General features: G+C 40.6%; 1 protein-coding gene across 1 annotated transcript in view; it reads left to right on the top strand.

Annotated features, from left to right (window-relative positions):
- Positions 1-12620: 12620 nt before the first annotated feature.
- The window catches only part of LOC150076154 (uncharacterized), a 29347-nt gene continuing 24365 nt past the window's right edge, over positions 12621-17602 (top strand). The window contains exons 1-4 of the mRNA XM_090387704.1: positions 12621-12800; positions 13496-13657; positions 14199-14257; positions 16521-16610. Coding sequence (XP_090243830.1) covers positions 13513-13657; positions 14199-14257; positions 16521-16610 — 294 coding nt within the window. The 5' untranslated portion in view covers positions 12621-12800; positions 13496-13512. The remainder of the gene's footprint in view (positions 12801-13495; positions 13658-14198; positions 14258-16520; positions 16611-17602) is intronic.

The following is a 17602-nucleotide window of genomic DNA, read 5'->3' as shown; positions in this document are numbered from 1 at the left end:
ACGTGAACCCGTCCCACACAATCTAAAATCACCAATCGAAATTAATTTTGCCCAACATTTTCTCCTAGCGCTTTCCGCGACGCATATGCGATTTTTTATTTTTATTATAGGTCCCAGCCACTGAAATCTCAGGAAATCAGGTGGCAGGACCTGCCAGAGTAAACTATATACTAGTGAGTACCTGGTCTGCCTCCACGGGGCGAAGGTGGGACAACTTCGGGCCTCAGTAGGGGTCTGGCGGCTAAATGACCAGATGAACAACGGTACAAGGCATCACACATATACAAAGTCAATACACTTTTAAATCTCTGGCTTTTCCAGTCAACTGGTTCACCCACAATGTAAACTACGCGAGATGGGGAAACCCCTGGTGCCGCTTGACCCTAAACACACTTTACACTTTACGAAATGATAGTAGAGAAGACCGTGACGGCATCCCTAGTTTTATTATTAAAATGACCAGTGCATTCATCATTGATTCTTTAGTTCATATTATTTCCAAGTGCATTTCCCAGCCATTCCTTCCAAGACTACGGAAGACTTTTAGAATTACCACGATTCCAAAACAGGCTAGTAGTAATAACCATATAAGCTATCGTCCAATTGCTGTATCGTCAATAATCAAAAAAAGTATTGATAAGATCATGCTGCCATATCTTCAGGATGCCATCTTCGCCAATGCAGCCGTCAACATGCATTTTGGTCCTAGAGGGCGCTCCACAACAAAAAGGCTAGCTTTGGTCCTTGAGCTTGTCACAGACATTCTCTCAGATATGCCAGACAAGCTGTACTTTCTACCTGGGAGTCTAAAACGCTGATGGAACTGATATTCGGGTGACACTCAAGTCAAGTGGACCCAATTTCGGTGAATTCCGGACGGTCTGTGTTAGCCAAATCCTCTGCTTGCACCTTCACGATGGTGGGACTGTTAGTAATACTGGGTATAACCTCCATGCACATGGTGGGTGACCACCCAGGTGTGAACTAACGTAAGCAGGGATCGAGGTGTGGCGCCCACACCACATGGAGGAACGCCGCCCCTCTATGTTACCAGGCAGTACTAGGTGGTAGATGACTCTCATCAACGGGTGAAATACCACCACTTTGCTTATTGGAGGCTTGAAGTGGTGGAACCCATGTTTAGTCCCTAGAGCTAAGTTCCGGTCAACCCTTCTCTATCTCTTCCATCATGTAGTATGATTGATGACTTTTGAGGTTAGGATGAACCTCGTGGCGAGATCCAATATTCCTTACATTTCGAGGGTACAGCTCTAAAACGATGTTCGCAGTCCGGCCGCTAGTTAGTACACCGGACCGAACCTATTGGTAACTCTCTAGGAAGCTTCCGGATCAGCTAGTGTATAATCTTGCTACCTCTACTCTGCCAGATAGTGACTGGAGGGAGTCCGAGTAGTGTGTATGCGGGGAGCATTGTCGAGGCCACGTTATGTCAAGATCTAGGTACATTCTTACCACGTGTACGATATATCCAAAAATTTCATTACTTCATACAGTATGTCCCACTCACTTTTTCTTACTATTGAATAGACCATGAATTGTCAAACTAATAGAGCAAGCTTATCTACGAAAAGATCTAAACCTCCCAAGCACTTCCTAATTCATTTCACAAATATACGTGGTCCCAATTCTAATCTCAACGATGTCCATTTCCACTTGCAGTCTGTCAAACCCCATGTACCTTTTCTGACAGAATCTCAGTTATCGGTTGATTCAACTACTGCTCATCTCAGATGCCCAAATTATTCGCTGTATGATTCCTTTCGCCTTAAAGGTGGAACTTGTGCATATGTCCATTCCGATATTCCCTGTCAGAGACTTGGCAATTTGGAATCTCCTCTCTTTGATCTTCTCTATCTTAAAATCTCTCTACCTCATTGTGTCAAATTCATCTGTTGTCTATACCGTTCTCCCAACTCCACTAATCACTTGGAGCTCTTTGACTTCCTCTCTTTGCAACTTGACTTTCTCCAGTCCAACTTTCCTAACAGTGAGGTAATTTTCCTTGGTGATTTTAATGTTCACAACTCCAGCTGGCTTCCGTTTTCTAGTCACACCGACCCAGCTGGTCGAGATGCTGAGGCTTTTGCAATTACTAATGACTTTGCACAGATTGTTCATTTACCCACAAGAATACCGGACAATCCTAAACATACAGCCAATACGCTTGATCTTTTTCTCACAAACAACCCTTCTAAGTACACGGTCGAAGTGAGAGGTCCTTTAGGCACGTCAGATCACAACTTGGTGATTGTCTCTTCTCCAATTGAACCTTTATCTCATGGCTATTCCCAACCTCGTGTTGTTTGGCATTACAAGAATGCAAAATGGGATAACCTGCGAAACTTCTTTTCTTCTTTTCCTTGGTCGGATTACTGTTTCAAAAGTTCTGATGTCAACGTTTGCTCAGATCTTGTCAGTGAAATTATTCTTGCAGGAATGGAATCCTTTATCCGACACTCCACTTTAAAATCTCGTCCCTTATCTAAACCTTGGTTTTCCAATAAATGTTCTAAGGATGTTCAAGAGAAGAAAGTTGCATATCGTAATTGGCTTGTTTCTAATTCTTCAGTTTCATTTACTGCCTACATCAAAGCTCGCAACAATTGTAAAGCAGTTATTAATCAGTCCAAACTAGAGTTTGAACAGGCTAAGAGTAGAAAACTTGCTTCTTGCCCCAATGTTAGCTGTGCATTCTGGTCTCTTGCCAAAGCTATTGGCCGCAACTTTTGCCCATCTCTGCTCCCACCTCTGTCCATACCAGATGGTTCTGTTGTCACTTCAGCCAAGGATAAAGCTGACCTGTTAGCATCCCATTTTTCTTCAAACTCATGTATTAATGATCTTGGTAAAACACTTCCCACCATTCCCAACACGCTCCATTCAATGCCTCCTGTGGTCTTCCGTCAAAAGGATATCAGAAGGATTTTGATGAATCTTGATGCTAAGAAAGCTCCAGGTCCTGATGGTATTTCTCCACTAGTTCTCAAAACCTGTGCTCCTGAACTTACTCCTATTCTTTGCCGCCTTTTTTCACTTTCTTATTCCAAATGTCCTTTTCCTTCTGCTTTGAAATTTGCTCATATCCAGCCAGTTCCTAAAAAGGGTGACAAATCCCTCCCATCCAATTATCGTCCCATTGCAATTACTTCTACTCTTTCGCTCTCTGTCTTCTAACTTCTCCACTAATGCCGGTGTCCCCCAAGGTTCAGTTCTTTCCTCCACTCTTTTCCTCTTGTATATTAATGACCTTCTTCCATTGACTCGTAACCTATCCATAGTTTTGCCGAAGATAGCACATTGCATTCCACTTTCCATTTTGAAAAACCTTATCCTGCTGAATCAGCTTCAACTTCTCGAAAATCTGCTACTAATTCCTTAAATGCCGATCTTCAGGTAATTCTCCAGTGGGACAAAGAAATCTTAGTTGATTTCAACCCTTCTAAAACTCAGTCTTGTCTTATATCTCGCAAAACGGATTCTTCTGCTCCTATGCTTTTGTTTAGTGACACTCCGATTTCTAGGCAAAATGATATATCTCTTTTGGGGATTACCCTGACTTCTAATTTCTCTTGGCACAACCACTTTACAAATATTGCTTCCTCTGCATCTAAAAAACTTGGGTTTCTCTTTCGCTCTAGGCGTTACTTTTCTTCCAAACAGCTGCTCACTCTGTATAAATCGCAAATCCGCCCTGCCATGGAATATTGTTCTCACATCTGGGGTGGTGGTGCTCCCAAAACCTCTCTCAGGCTTCTTGATTCCATTCAGAAGAGGGCAGTTAGGTTAATTAATGATTCAATTCTAATAGAGTCTCTCCACTCTCTGTCTCATAGACGTACTGTTTCTGCTGCATGCCTCTTCTACAGATACTTCCATGGGCACTGTTCTTCTGAATTGGCTTCTGTAATTCCCCTCTCTCTCTTTCAAAACAGTCCGAACACGTGCCGCCACCAGTCACCATCCATTTACTGTCCAACTTCAAACCCACAGAACCAACATTTCATCTTCCTCGTTTATTCATTCAACTGCCGTTTTCTGGAACAACCTTCCTTCATACGTATTTCCTGAATATTACAGTCTACAGAAGTTCAAGTCCAATGTCAACATCTTCTTTCGTCTTCTCAACCTCCAACCCAAGGTTCTAATACCTCTCGTGTTTGGGGTTTATATAAAAAAAACATAAATAAATAAAAAAAGGAATCTTGTATCCAGAATAATAATTCAGATGTGGAATTGGTGACCTTTAAGGATCAGTGCAATGACAATTCATGCAAACATGAACCATAGAAGAAAATAAATCAGAGAACCAAACTATTGACCCGCTTACACAATTGTATTTGGTGGATTGTTTTGGTGCGCTAATCTGGCGTTGATTCTTTTCTGCGAGCAAACACCTCGGAGGCAAAGTTCTGAAGAGCTGAAAGATGATTCCTATTATGCAGAAGCATTTCCTCTTGTCCCGGAGAGAGATCTGGAACGTAACTTCGGAGCTTCACCCTAAGATCGTCATAGATTGCAGAGTTAAAGAGCAGGTGACTCCAATCTTCTGTATACCCGCAGCTGCAGAGATCGGTGTGATGCAAGAGAAACTGAAAGAGTTTTTGATTGAGAGAGAGTCATGTCCAGTTACCAGAAAGGAAGTTTCCATAGGTAAAGAGCACCAGGTTTTAACCGATTTAGAGAGTAATAAGGTCACATCAAGCAGGAATTTTCTTGTCGTCGCTCCAAGTGCGGTGGTGTCCCATCTGGTCTGCCAGGTGCTAATAAGCTCGTTATAGCATCTGGAGTTCTCTTTTTTTAGGATCTTCATTTAAATTTAGCTGGATACTAAGTAATTCTGAAGGTATTTGTTTTTTTGTGTCGAAAGCAGATGCCACGATAGATGAGAAATAGATCCAATGGGAGGGACCCCGCAATAACTTGCACTGCAGGGGTGGAAACTGTTCTACAGACTCTGAGAATAGAGAGTAGCATGCTCCGCTGGACGGAATTCAGTTTTAACCTTATTTTAGAATTGGTAGCCCGATGAAACCAAGCTCCTGCTGCATAGGTGACTATGGGCAGGAAAACAGCATTATAGTAGAGAAAGTGTGACTTCCTAGAGAGAGAGACTCCACTCCCCTCTGGATATTCGAATAATTAACCCTGTGAACTTTTTGATTTTAGTACTTATGTGAATCAGATGAGGATAGAAGGAAAGCTTGTGGTCAATAATGACCCCAAGGAGTTTTGCCTCAGTGAGTATAGGAAGCCGCTTGCCAAACATTTTGACTTGGGGAGGCCTCCTGAGATCCAATTTGGATTTAAAAACATCATTTTTGTTTTCACTGGATTAATTAATTTTAAGTTTGTTAGCCAATGACCAGGTGGAAAGGTCAGTTAAAATCCGGTTGGCATTCACCTCCAACACAGCACGAGAACTGCCTGAAACCACAATTGTCAGGTCATCGGCGAAAGCAAAAATTTTGCAATTCTGGAGATAGCGGCCCAGCCAGTCTTGAAGCACAATGTTCCAGATAAGGGGCCCCAGGACTAAACCTTGGGGGCACCCTCGAAAAACCTTCCTAGAGACTTGGAGGAATTTTGACTTGACAATTTTTGAGCGGTCAGAGAAATAGTTTTGAAATAATTTGTACATATGAAAGGCGCATCTGGCAGTCTGGGCGCTGTCCCACCAAACAGTGTCGAAGTCGACCATAATAGCCAGTTCAAACTTGGATTTAGAATTGATAATGTGCCAGACAAAGTCAGACAAGGTCTCCTCGCGAGAGTGACCTGGGGTGAAGCTATATTTACAAGGAGAAAAGAGATTTTGTTGTTGAAACAGAGCTTAGTTGAAGAGCCATAAGCCGCTCCAAGATCTTCGCTAGATTAGCAAGCAGCGCAATTGGTCTCTAGGCACGTGGATTTGAGGCAGGCTTATCTGGCTTTTTGATAAGACGGAGCAAAGAAACCTTCCAAACCGAGGGAAAGATGCATTCCATGAGGCATTTATTGAAGAGCAAGAGCAAGTAGAGAGGCCTTAATTTTAACAGCCAGAGAATGAACACATATTCAATCATATCCATTCCTCGACACTTCTTCGCATTGATCTTCTTGACCACCGAGGTAATTTCCTCTAAAGTAAATGGCTCGGTACGTTCCTCAATGGTGCGCTTGTTATTTGCCTTGTGATTATCCATAGGAAATAAGGTGTCAAGAATTTGGTTGATAGAGTCTGACCAGCCAGAGGTTTCATGAGTCTCAGTGGTAACAGTACCAAGGACATCAGAGGTAAATGTTGTCTCCCGAGCTATCTTGTACATGAGGCCCCATGGGTTTTTGCTGTTGGATTCTTTTACAAAGATGGTCCAGGTTTCTCTTTTTCTCGTTGCAATTGCTTTACTGAAGGCATTTTGTTTTGCAATGTAGTCATTATATAATAGCATAACGTCGTCAGCAGGCCAGTTGCGGTGTCGCTGATATAACCGTCGAGCGCGGTGAACTGATTTGCGAAGAGTGATAAGGTCCTCGGACCACCAGCAGCGGATTTTAGAGCGGATGGTCTTCTTCTTTGCTGATTTATATGAGGCTTTTATAAGAGATTGTTGAATAAGTTGGGCTAGATTTTCTGCAGACGTTAAGCTGAAGCTGTCTGTAGGGTTTGATGGAAAGTCATTAGTGATGGAGGCATCAAAAGAGTTCCAGTCAACAGTTTTTGTGCAGAACCAGACGACGTCTGGTGTTCTAGGTGAGTTGGGGCTGTTAGGTGCATCGACAGAGATGTGGAACACAATGGCTCTGTGATCACTGAGTGTCCAATCTGGAATTGTAACCCAGTCACTGATGCGTGAATTTAAGTCACTGCTGGTGAGTGTAACGTCAATGTTCGACTCCCCAGTTGAGCTGCAATAGGTGGAGAGCTGGCCTGGTCGATTATGGAGTGCCAGGTTGTGACTTGGGGCACAGGTTATACCACTCGAGCATAAATGGAATAGCCCATAATCTTGGAGATATGCCCAAACTGACCTTTCGAGAAGTATGGTTCCTGGATAGAGATCACGTCCATAGCGTTTTGCTCTGCAGCCAGACGAATCTCATCTGCGACGATTCGTGACCTATGTCCATTGATTTGAAGAGCTTTAAGTTTATGGTTTTGTGGAGTGCTGGGGAAAGAAAGAGAGTGAACATCATCAGGAGACGTTTTATTCTGATTCACCTGGAATACAGAGTTGTTCGGTTTACTCTCCATCAGCACTTCTGAGCCGTATCATTTCCAGGGCACGTTGGTATTCAGGGAAGGTTGTATTGTAAGAACCATTCTTACATGTAATTAGGAATTTAAAATTTACCATATTTTTGTAAAATATCTAATGTTTAAAACAGAGAAGCACTCAGCAGATTTGCTTGCGCTGTGTACTTTTCAAAAGGGACCGGTTTAGCTTAGCAGCAGGAGGGACGCTGACCAATAGGTAATACAATGGGTAGGCCAGTTTTGAAGCTGTACTTGTTTACAGAAAAAGGGCTGTAGCAAACTTACAGTAGTAAGGGATAATAGAACGCCCTGTGGGGGTGGGGATTTTTTCTTATTTTATTTATTTATATTATATTATATGTATTTTATCCTTTTACTTATTATCTTTTATCTATCTCCTTGTGATTAGTTCCCCTTTACAATACTCCCCACTTGCGCATCTGACTATTAACTTGACAGAAAATTTTAGGTTCAAGGGTAAAAGCTCTTAGATGTATTTAATTCCCTTCAGATAGGCTGGTACTCAGAAGAACAAAAAACACACAAAGGTTATATATAAAATTCAGTTTATTGTACATATTTACATGAATACATCAAAACCAAAATGATTAATCCCAAACATATGACTACATGATCTAGTCTCATCTTCTTATATACATATATCTTAATCATGCATCGGTTAAAACCATTAATAACAAAATATCAATCCTCTTTCTATTATTTCTTACATTATTCAATACTTATTCATTTACTTATCACAATGATTATTAACAGGTATCACTCACTTCTAATTCCCATCCAAAACATATTTAATTGTAGCCTATCAAGCAATTATAAACAAGGCATAAATTACTTCAAATATTTTATATATATGTATTCCCTTCCAAAATTATTTATATATCTATTAACTTGCTCTGGCTAATGTCCTTCAGCACATATCCTAAAATAACCTACCCTTACAATTGAGTACTTCTTATACACAGTATCTTTTAAAAGTCCTGCTACTTGAATTTCGAGGTTCCTACAGTTCTTGGTGTGTATGAGAATACTTATGTAACTAGCCACTTACTTAGTTATCTTGAGGCTCTGCGGCATGTCCTTCATCTTTCTCGCACTGAACAGCAGGTCAATTCCATCTGGAACGCATTTCACAAACCTTGGAGAGTTTGACAGGAGTTTTCGGGTTTGCTTCTTGGGTTTCGAGTACCTTTGCTCCTAAAAAAACGATTCATTTCATCTGGTCAGCATGTTTGTTCTCCCTTCGGTCCGGCTCCGGATTCTATCAGCTTCAGCTTCATTATCTCCTGGGCATCAGACATCTTATTTATCCTACAATGAGCTAACTTCGCCGTATTCTGCTTTCTCAACTATATTAGTTGCCTTCTGCTCTTTACTGAACTCTGTAAAAAACTCTGAAAACTCTGAACTCTCTTTACTGAAACAAAACTGTGTCTGCTACTGGCTGACGGGTTGACTAACTGCTACATCTTATCTTGATCCACTTTCTTCTCTACAACACTAATTTATACTACAACTACTCAACTTACTGACACTGACTGACTATACCATCTTAAACTGGTCAGCGCTTGCTCAACTCTGACCGACTAAACCATTTTCACTCACACCGCCAAAATCTCAAATTTGTGTCCGTTTTCCAAACATTTCACTGCCTTTTTCCTTCATCTTACTCCCGATTTCGCCACCCCTATTCTCAGTGACTCCTTCCAATCCTATATTCATTTACGAATTCTTCTCATTTCATTTGTTAGAAGGCCTATACTCAGCCTGCCCAGTAGCACGTGTTACCATACACCCACTTTTTACAATTCTACCAGATTTTCTCCTATACGGTGTGCCCTTTGCTGTTTACCGATTATCCAAAAAACAACTCTTCCACTATCATATAACGCCTTTGTCCCCGTAGCCTTCTAAAACCACGAAAATCACATCTCCTGACCACAGCACCTATATTTAGAAACTTATGTGCTGGTCAAGAAACCACTTCCTGTTTATGACCAGCTAGGTTCGACCCCCCATAAAGCTTAATTTGTCTGTTGTTGTTTGGACCCATGCCGCTTTACAGTAGTTTCTACTGTTTATTCCTCGCTTATAACGGAAGTTGATGGCTAATTGCTCTGCTTTTATTTCTTACTACCCATTAAATTTATATTCCATGCTGAAAAATTGTTATTATTGAAATCAGACGATATTACTTTCTTATTCACTAGCAACAAGAACTCCTATTTCTTAATTAATAAAAACAAACTTATTATTATTTTTATTCTGTATGATTTTTAATCTTACAGCCCACACCCTAGAATGGTTTCGGACTCCATCAGAAAGGGAAGCCCCGAGATCAGAGAACACACCGTGTTAGAGTGATAAACAAAGTACAAACGGGCCGGCTCGGAAGGCACTCCAACAATTTCAGGGGCGGTGTCTCGAAAGGAAGTGTGACTAAAAGGTAAGTTAGTGGACAGTCCCAGATAAAATTCTAGTGATGATGTAGTGCCCGGATACTCTCATCACAAAGAAGGGAGCTCGACCTACCAGACGCGGGTCGGGACGATGTAGAAAAAAAAAATGAGCGAATGAAATTAAGGAGAGATGGAGGACTACCAAATGATTGGACGAAAAATAAAGGAGTGGAGGGAAACAAAAAGGCCATGCAGAGAGAAGAAGGGAGCCCAAGAGTCCGAGTCCCGAAACCTGATAGGAAAGGATCCGGAGGAGAATCCCGGGGAGAGGCGCGAGAGTGTGGCGGAAAGAAATTTAGGGAGTGCGGGAAACACGTACAGAAAGTCTGATCATGATAGTTTAGTGGGAAAAGATAATAGCGAAAGGCAGAATGACCTGGAGAAAGTCCTGAGTGTGGGAAGATCGACGTGGAGGCAGAAAAGAGCCATAGCCTAGCAGATCAGCTGATCTGCTAGGCTTACAGCTCTTATAAAAATAAGAATATATAAAAATATAGATGAGATAATAAAAAGATTAAATATATAAACAAGAAAAAAAACGAGGGAATAATTAATCTTAATAACCCCCCCCCCCACAGTATCTTTCACCGAGTGCTGTGAAGCCCTCTTGCGCCTCTTACAGTTAATGCAGACAGGCTGTTCCTCTTTGTGTGGACAGTCTGCAATGACGTGCCCACTACGGGCACAGTGACTGCAGGTTGGAGAGCTGTGAGTGCAATTTTGTGTGGTGTGCCCATAGCCAAGGCAAAGAAAGCATTTGGTTACTATCGTAAATGCTTTAAACTTATGGGAGCCACAGCCAAGAACACCCGTTCACGGGATAGTACTTCTTTATAAATCTTTGGTGTAAAGCTGATCACCATATGATTAGTCGAGGATGAGTTTGATTTGGTGTTGAACCGGAACGTAGTGCCCTCCTTTATTTCATCGTATGAGAACCCTAAATCAATGAGGTTCTTAAAGTAAAGGTCCTCTAAGAAGTCCTCATTTGCATAGTTTTTGGGAACGCCATAGAATATAATGGCAGGATCTGATCTTTTTTGGAGCAGAAGTGGCGACGCCAGCAGCAGGGAGTGACGCGGAGGAGGAGATAGTATTGAGATCTTGCTTGGACGCTGTTTCCACGATGATTCGGCAATTTCTTATCGCTCTGAGGGATTTTACTTTAACCATCTTGAAATCGCTTTTGAACGTTTGGGATACAGATTCCTTCACCTCATGGCTAGTTTTCAGTTCGCTGGTGTCATTGGCTCTCAGGAGAAGGACATTCTGTGGTGGTTGGGTTTTGGGACCAAGTTGAAGACTGTTTGGAGCCGAAGATGTGGAAGGTTTGTTGGAACCACAAGAAAGTGGGGAGATGCCCTTCCTCAGAGCTTCTGCAAATGATGGAGTGGGATCTGGAATATATGTAGGTGGGTTTATAGTGAAAGTGTCTAAGACTTTTTCGAGGATGATCGCTGTGGATCGTAGCTCATCGTTGACGGCGCGTAGCTTCTCGTTGTCGATTAGCAGCTCCGTGGCAATTATCTCCAGGCTTGACCACAGGTCATGGATGTAGTTCGCTGCTGTTTCTGTGAGTCCGTTTGCATTGCAATTAATAAAAGACATCAGTTCTTTATGCAGCTTAGAGATGATTTGGTGACGCCGTGGAGCATCTTCAAGACTTATTTTCTGCAATTCCAGAATAAGAAGGAATCCCCAGCCTGCAGGAAGAACTGAGGCCAGAAGCAAATGTGCGGTCCAAAACAGATGCCCAACAGGAGTAGCTGGAGGCGGATCCTTGGAAGCAACAAGGTTGATACCAGGCGAGTCAGCATCAGGGCGTCCAGGAGGACTTTCCACTGCCTCTAAAGACTTTAGCTTAACTTGTTCATCTGCAGAAGCAGCAGTCACCGGGACAAAAGGAGCTTCAGTTTCTTCTTGCTCTTATTCTTTCTTTTCTTATGTGAAGGATGGGGAGTCCTCCGTGGCGCCTTAGGCAGAAGAGAAGAAAAATTATCAGATTCATCCCCACCGGATGAAGAGGAGCTATCATTAGACGTCCTTATTTGCACAATCAATATAAATCAAACTGAATCAATAATAATTCTATAAGTCTAGTTCTGGGCTGTACCTTGTCGAAAAAACTCCACACATATTTCGGAATATCGACTGCTTATTTTCTGAAAACACTCAGTTAATGGCACACACGAGTTATTTTATTTATTATTATTATTTCCCTCTTTTTTACGTCGAGAAAACAGTATCCGGTGAAGAGAAGCGGCAGGGAGTAACAATCTTGAAGCAATTAGTCAGGTTAGCAGCATGATGCGCAAGCCAGTCTCGTAAGCCAGACTGGTGCCTGAAATAGGTCAGAATTGTAAAATTTGCATATTTGAAGTGATTAATTGGCGGCAAACACACAACGTGGTGGCACTGCTTGACCTTGTGATATAGCCCGGAGGCAGTGGGCGAGTTGGCGAGCAGTGAACTGCTCGCCAACTCGCCCACTGCCTCGCCAACTCGCCCACTGCTTCCGGGCTATGCAAATGCGAAAGTAAAGATTCGGGCCTTCAAACAAGCAAAGACTGTAAATATGAATACTGGATATGTAAGAAACAGATCATAATTACCTAAAGGTTTAGGGACACAATCTTCCACAGGAGGTGCACAGTATAATCAGTCAGGTCACTATACAAAAAAGTTGGTCTAACTCGCATAATAAACACATGAAAACACTGTATATTTGGTGTTGAACCGGACCTTGGGGACCACAAGATAAGGCAGCCTTCACTCTCCGGGAAATGCTCCATTACACCTCTACCATGGTTTTCGTAATCAACATCCTGTTTGCCTCTTTCAGTTTATTAACGTTATTGGAAATTCTACTCAACAACTGCACCGTTCATATTCACGAATAATACTTGCTTCCGTGTACGTGTATGATGAATATTATTTGTTGACGCCCAATGAATTCGTACCTGTCTCAGTCACCGTAAATGAGAACTGTGCACAGAACCTTTCGAGAAGAGTGGCATATTTCACAACAAAGTAGGTTAGCTCTGTTCAAATCCTAAGGAAAATATTAGGTAAGCAACAAATAATAACCTTATTTTATATTATTAATTCGTTTATTTCTTTTTAAAAGTTCCATTTCTTGTTGATAATATCTTATCTCCAGCAGACAATTCGTTATTTACTACTATTGATGTAAGTTGTTTAATCAGTTTATTCTGAATTGAATTTTTTTCCGGTTCTATTAGATAACTAAGCATTTTTAATTCGTTATCTTTCAAATATTTTAAAAATCCTTTCAAAAACTTGGTTTTAAAAATTCAGTGTATTCAAGAGATCTCTTTTCGTCTAAGCTGTAAGGAAAAATTACATTTTTCTATCGTTTAATATGTTCTCCTTAAAGATTCGAATCTAAATGATTATTAATTTTAATATTTATAAACTTTTATTTATCTGCAATGAAGTTAACAAGATTAGTATTGTTCTAATTAAAATGTTTCAGACGTGCGTAAAAATGTAACTTAATAAAAACAATTATATATAAAAAAAAACAAACCTGAATCTTGAAAATCCTCAATCTGTTTCTAGGCAATAATATAGTAAAAATGTCACACGCTTACTCTCACAATTCTTCCGTTCAGATTTCATTAATTTGTAAAAATTTCGACATTTATGGCTCTCTATTTCGAGTATTTCACACATAAATTCGCTGTATGCTGTTTTATTTTATTTTATTTATTTATTTTGTATTTTTTTGCACATCCAACAGATAAATATAACGACAAGATGAAATCCTGTAAGGAAAGTGTTGCCGTGGTTATTTTTGCACTTCTGTTCATATTTAACGTTACCGCTTCCGATGGAAAAGAAAACCATAAAAGATACAAACGGCAGGGGCCAAGGGATTCGCATGAATATGTCCTTCTATGCTGTAAGTTTAATTTCTCTCCCCAAAACTTTAAGCTAATTCAGAGTCAATAAATCTGTTTTTCACGTAATGCTGATTCGTATGGTTCTTCTACATTCCATTGTTCTCTAACATAAATATTAAACAGTTTTAATTCAGAGCTTTTTTCGCTGACATTAATTATTATTTAGTAAAAGTAATTGTGTGAATATTAATGTCTATTATCATTTCAATATTATTTATTTAAAAAGGTTGTCAAATCCACGAACTCGACTAACAGGAATCTTTCCATTAAAAGATAAAATTAAATAAAAAAATTGAAATAATAACATTTCAATCATTTTATTCGGTAAAATGTATTCACGCTGTGTTGCAGCAAAGTTATTCAACTCTCTAATTGGGTGAAACCAGATGTCGTGTGGAGCACACCAAGAGTCATTTTGCTGCCTTCGTTCTTACAGTAAGAGAGGGAATGCAACAAACACTCCTATCTTATTAATGAAGTAATTGTGGGAAATACCATTCTATTAAAATCACTAAATCTGAAATCACCCTTTCTTTGCAGTTCCGGTCAGGAATCGGCTCGAAAGACTGCAATGTGTGGAGAACAGAACTGCTCCTGAGGTAAAATTTCTCATGTGGTACTTTCTTATTTATTTAGGTTAAATCATTAATGTGTACTCTCTGTACGGATACGATTGTAAAATTAATAATGTTATTGCATTACTGTTATATATAGTTTATTCATTCATACCTGTTTGGTCATAAATAAAATAATACACTGCTCGACAAAATTAACAGAACACTGAAAACCTGGTGGGTTTTTTTTTTTTTTTTTTTTTGTTCTTTCGTAGTACGATTTTTGGAGCATCAGCTGCTAAGCCATGTTGCTTTCCGTGTATAATGTCCGAAAAGTGCATGTGTTCTGAGGTCCACTTTCCGCTTGATGGAAAACAAAACAATCCCGAATTTCGGGGAGAAAATACCATGCTGTCCTCGACTGAGACCGAATAACTCAGCCACATTGTGAAACAGGCACATAAAAATTCCACGGATGGGGTTGGAACTTTGTTGAGGCCGGACCGCAATAAGGAACACGATAGGGCGAAAAAAAACGTGGAGTAACTAGTGCAGCTTGCGCTGAAGAATTTGTGTGGTCGTATACACTGAACGGACTGAATTCATAGGATAACTGGTTCCTGGGCAACGCGACGCTGTCAACCCTCTCGCTAGTGACCGAGCCCACCGCTTGGCAGGTATATAGGTACACTGAATCACTGCATTAACGTAGAAGGTAATTCGATCTCAGTATGGATAAACGTCTTGATTTAACCAATTTTGAAAGAGGGTTGGTAGCGGGGCTTCCACGCATGGGGCACTCTATCGTGAAGGTGGTACAGAAATTGCACTCTCCCCGTTCGATAGTATCAAGGGTGTGTCGGGAATACGCCATTTCCGGAATAACATATCTTCGTGGACAGCCAACTGGAGAGCGAGTGGCAAAAACCACTGTCGACTTCAAATAAGGAGCTACGAGAAAGGTCTTCCCCAAGGCCATTAGGCGATCATTAGCCGCAGTAGGTTATGGGAGCCACCGACCAACCAGAGTCCAATTGCTAACAACGCAACGACACAGGGCTTTAAGCCTCAAATGGGCGAAAGACATCGGCACTGGCCCTCGGAAGTTCGAGATGGGCCTCCTGGACCAATGAGTCCGGTTTCTAGTTATTTCGAACGGATGGCAGGGTTTGTATCTTGCGGAAACCGTACGAAGTTATTCACCCGCCATGTCAATAAGGAACTGTTCATGTAGGTGGACGGTCGGTAATGGATTGGGGCTTGTTCAACTGGCACGCGTTGCCACTTCTGGTAAGTCTAGACGCATCTCTGAACAGTCCACGTTACGTGTCCTCCCTTGCAGACCATCTGCATTCCTTCATGGTCATCGTGCCCCCACAGGGCACGGCCCCTCTCCACTGACCTTTTGATTATTATAACTTGTTTCAAGAGCATTCCGCATATTCCACGTTCATCTGACATCAACCCTGTGGAGTATCTTTGGGATGTTATGGAAAGGTCCGTTCGAGCTTTGGATCTTCCACCCAGAAATAAGATGGAATTATAGACAGCGCTCCAGCAAACATGGTTGGAACGCTTTTGTGAACTGGTGAACTCAGTGCCTCGCCGTGTGCCTGCCCTTCTCAGGGCGAAAGGTGGGCCTTCCCGTTACTAGGTAGGTATCCTATAATTTTTGTCTGCTCAGTGTACACCTCAATTACATCACCTTGCAGGTGCTTAGTCTCCAGATACTGCAATTTGCAGAATTTAATCCTTTGTTGGTAAGAGCAACTCATTGTTCCACCCACCAATCTCGTTGCCCTTCCCTGTATTCGTTCCAGCAACTCCACAACTTTCATAAAATGAGACCTCCAGACCTGTATGCAGTACTCCAGAGGTGGCCTAACACTAGGGGATATCATCTCCTTATCCCTGTTAGAAAAATTTCGACTATTCAAAAGTGCTTGAAATTCAATCAAGAATTTTTAAAACGTTATTCCTATTGGAGGTTTTCATGAGATTGTTGATGTTCGAGTTTATCAAGAGATTCGACTAATCGACTTTCCAGCTATTTAGTGTACTGTACTTAAGAAAGAATTGTTTTAAATATCGTGAGAAAACCATAAGCGGGAAAGTGCAATTAACTCGACAAAAACATAATTCACTGAGAAAAACATATTGCACGTAAATTTAAATTAATCCTAAAGCACAACTTCCCTGTCTTCTCTTTTCAGTCTGCAATTTGCATTTAGTATTCAGAAAATTAATGAAATTTGTTTTATCATTAAATATTCTGGAAATTCATCTAAAATTTTTACTTTCCTTCTAGCTACAGAAGGCTCGTGAGGAATGCCGCAATAATATTTCCCAAGAAGATTACCTTCAGAAATTTTGTACCGATGAGGATTTTAAGGAAAAGGTCAGTCTCAGTATGTTATTTTAGAATTTTTTTGTCTCTAAAAGCTGAAGTAATAAAATTTATATCAACATTCCTCACACAATCTCTCTCTCATCAACTATTCTCCATTTACAAATTATTAACATCAGTCGGTATCAGTTGTATGTTACTTAATTTGAATCCTCGATGATTACTCAATCATTCTTTTTCATTACCAATTTTCTTTTCACTTACATCAGTAAACTCATTTCAACTCTTATTACTCTTTTTCTATATTTGTTTCTAGCCTTTAACACATGAAATGTATTACCACTGGTATCCTCTTACCTCAGTAATGTTCACTATAAATCCCTCATTCAACCTTAATTACTCTCTAGTTACCATCTTAGTCATCTCTCTTTAGTCTTGAGGTTTCTCTAAAAATAAAACTTCTTTCTCTTTACACCTCATCCGATATGTTATCTTGTGTTGGCACCTGGACTACTTGAATGATATAGGTTAACACATCCTTACAGTACTACCCCTATAAATATAATTTCTTTTCTAATTCCTTTATACTATAACTTTCTTTTTATTACCCCTCTACCACCCTTGCATTATTTCATAACAAATTGTCTTAACCTTTGGAACTAACATGTCTAATACAACAGGAATGTTCTTTTTTTAAAAAAGGACTATTATTCAATTCCTTACAAAGGTATTATGAATCCTTGAGTTCAGGATTCGATAAAAAAAACAGGAACAGACTTTCGGTCCGCTTCTTCCAATTTCCTTTAAGTTAAAGCTTCCTTTATGGCAAACAGGCTTTCTTCCATTTCTTGGGGACTCTGCTTTCCTGAGTGTCGGACAGACTTTCATTCTTTTCTTGACTCACATATCCGCACAACTGACCATTATCACTGCCATCCGATGCCGGACCAGGCTTTCTTTCTCTTCTTGGCTCACTTATCTGCACAACTTTCAACGCACATATTCCCACTTTTCCATACCTCCAAAAAACCATCATCACTTTC

Source organism: Mastigoproctus giganteus, chromosome 13 (assembly GCF_048544385.1).
Source record: "Mastigoproctus giganteus isolate SK-2022 chromosome 13, ASM4854438v1, whole genome shotgun sequence".
NCBI lineage: Eukaryota > Metazoa > Arthropoda > Arachnida > Uropygi > Thelyphonidae > Mastigoproctus > Mastigoproctus giganteus.
Note: the sequence above shows the minus strand (reverse complement) of the source record. Positions and strands in the feature narration are given on the sequence as shown.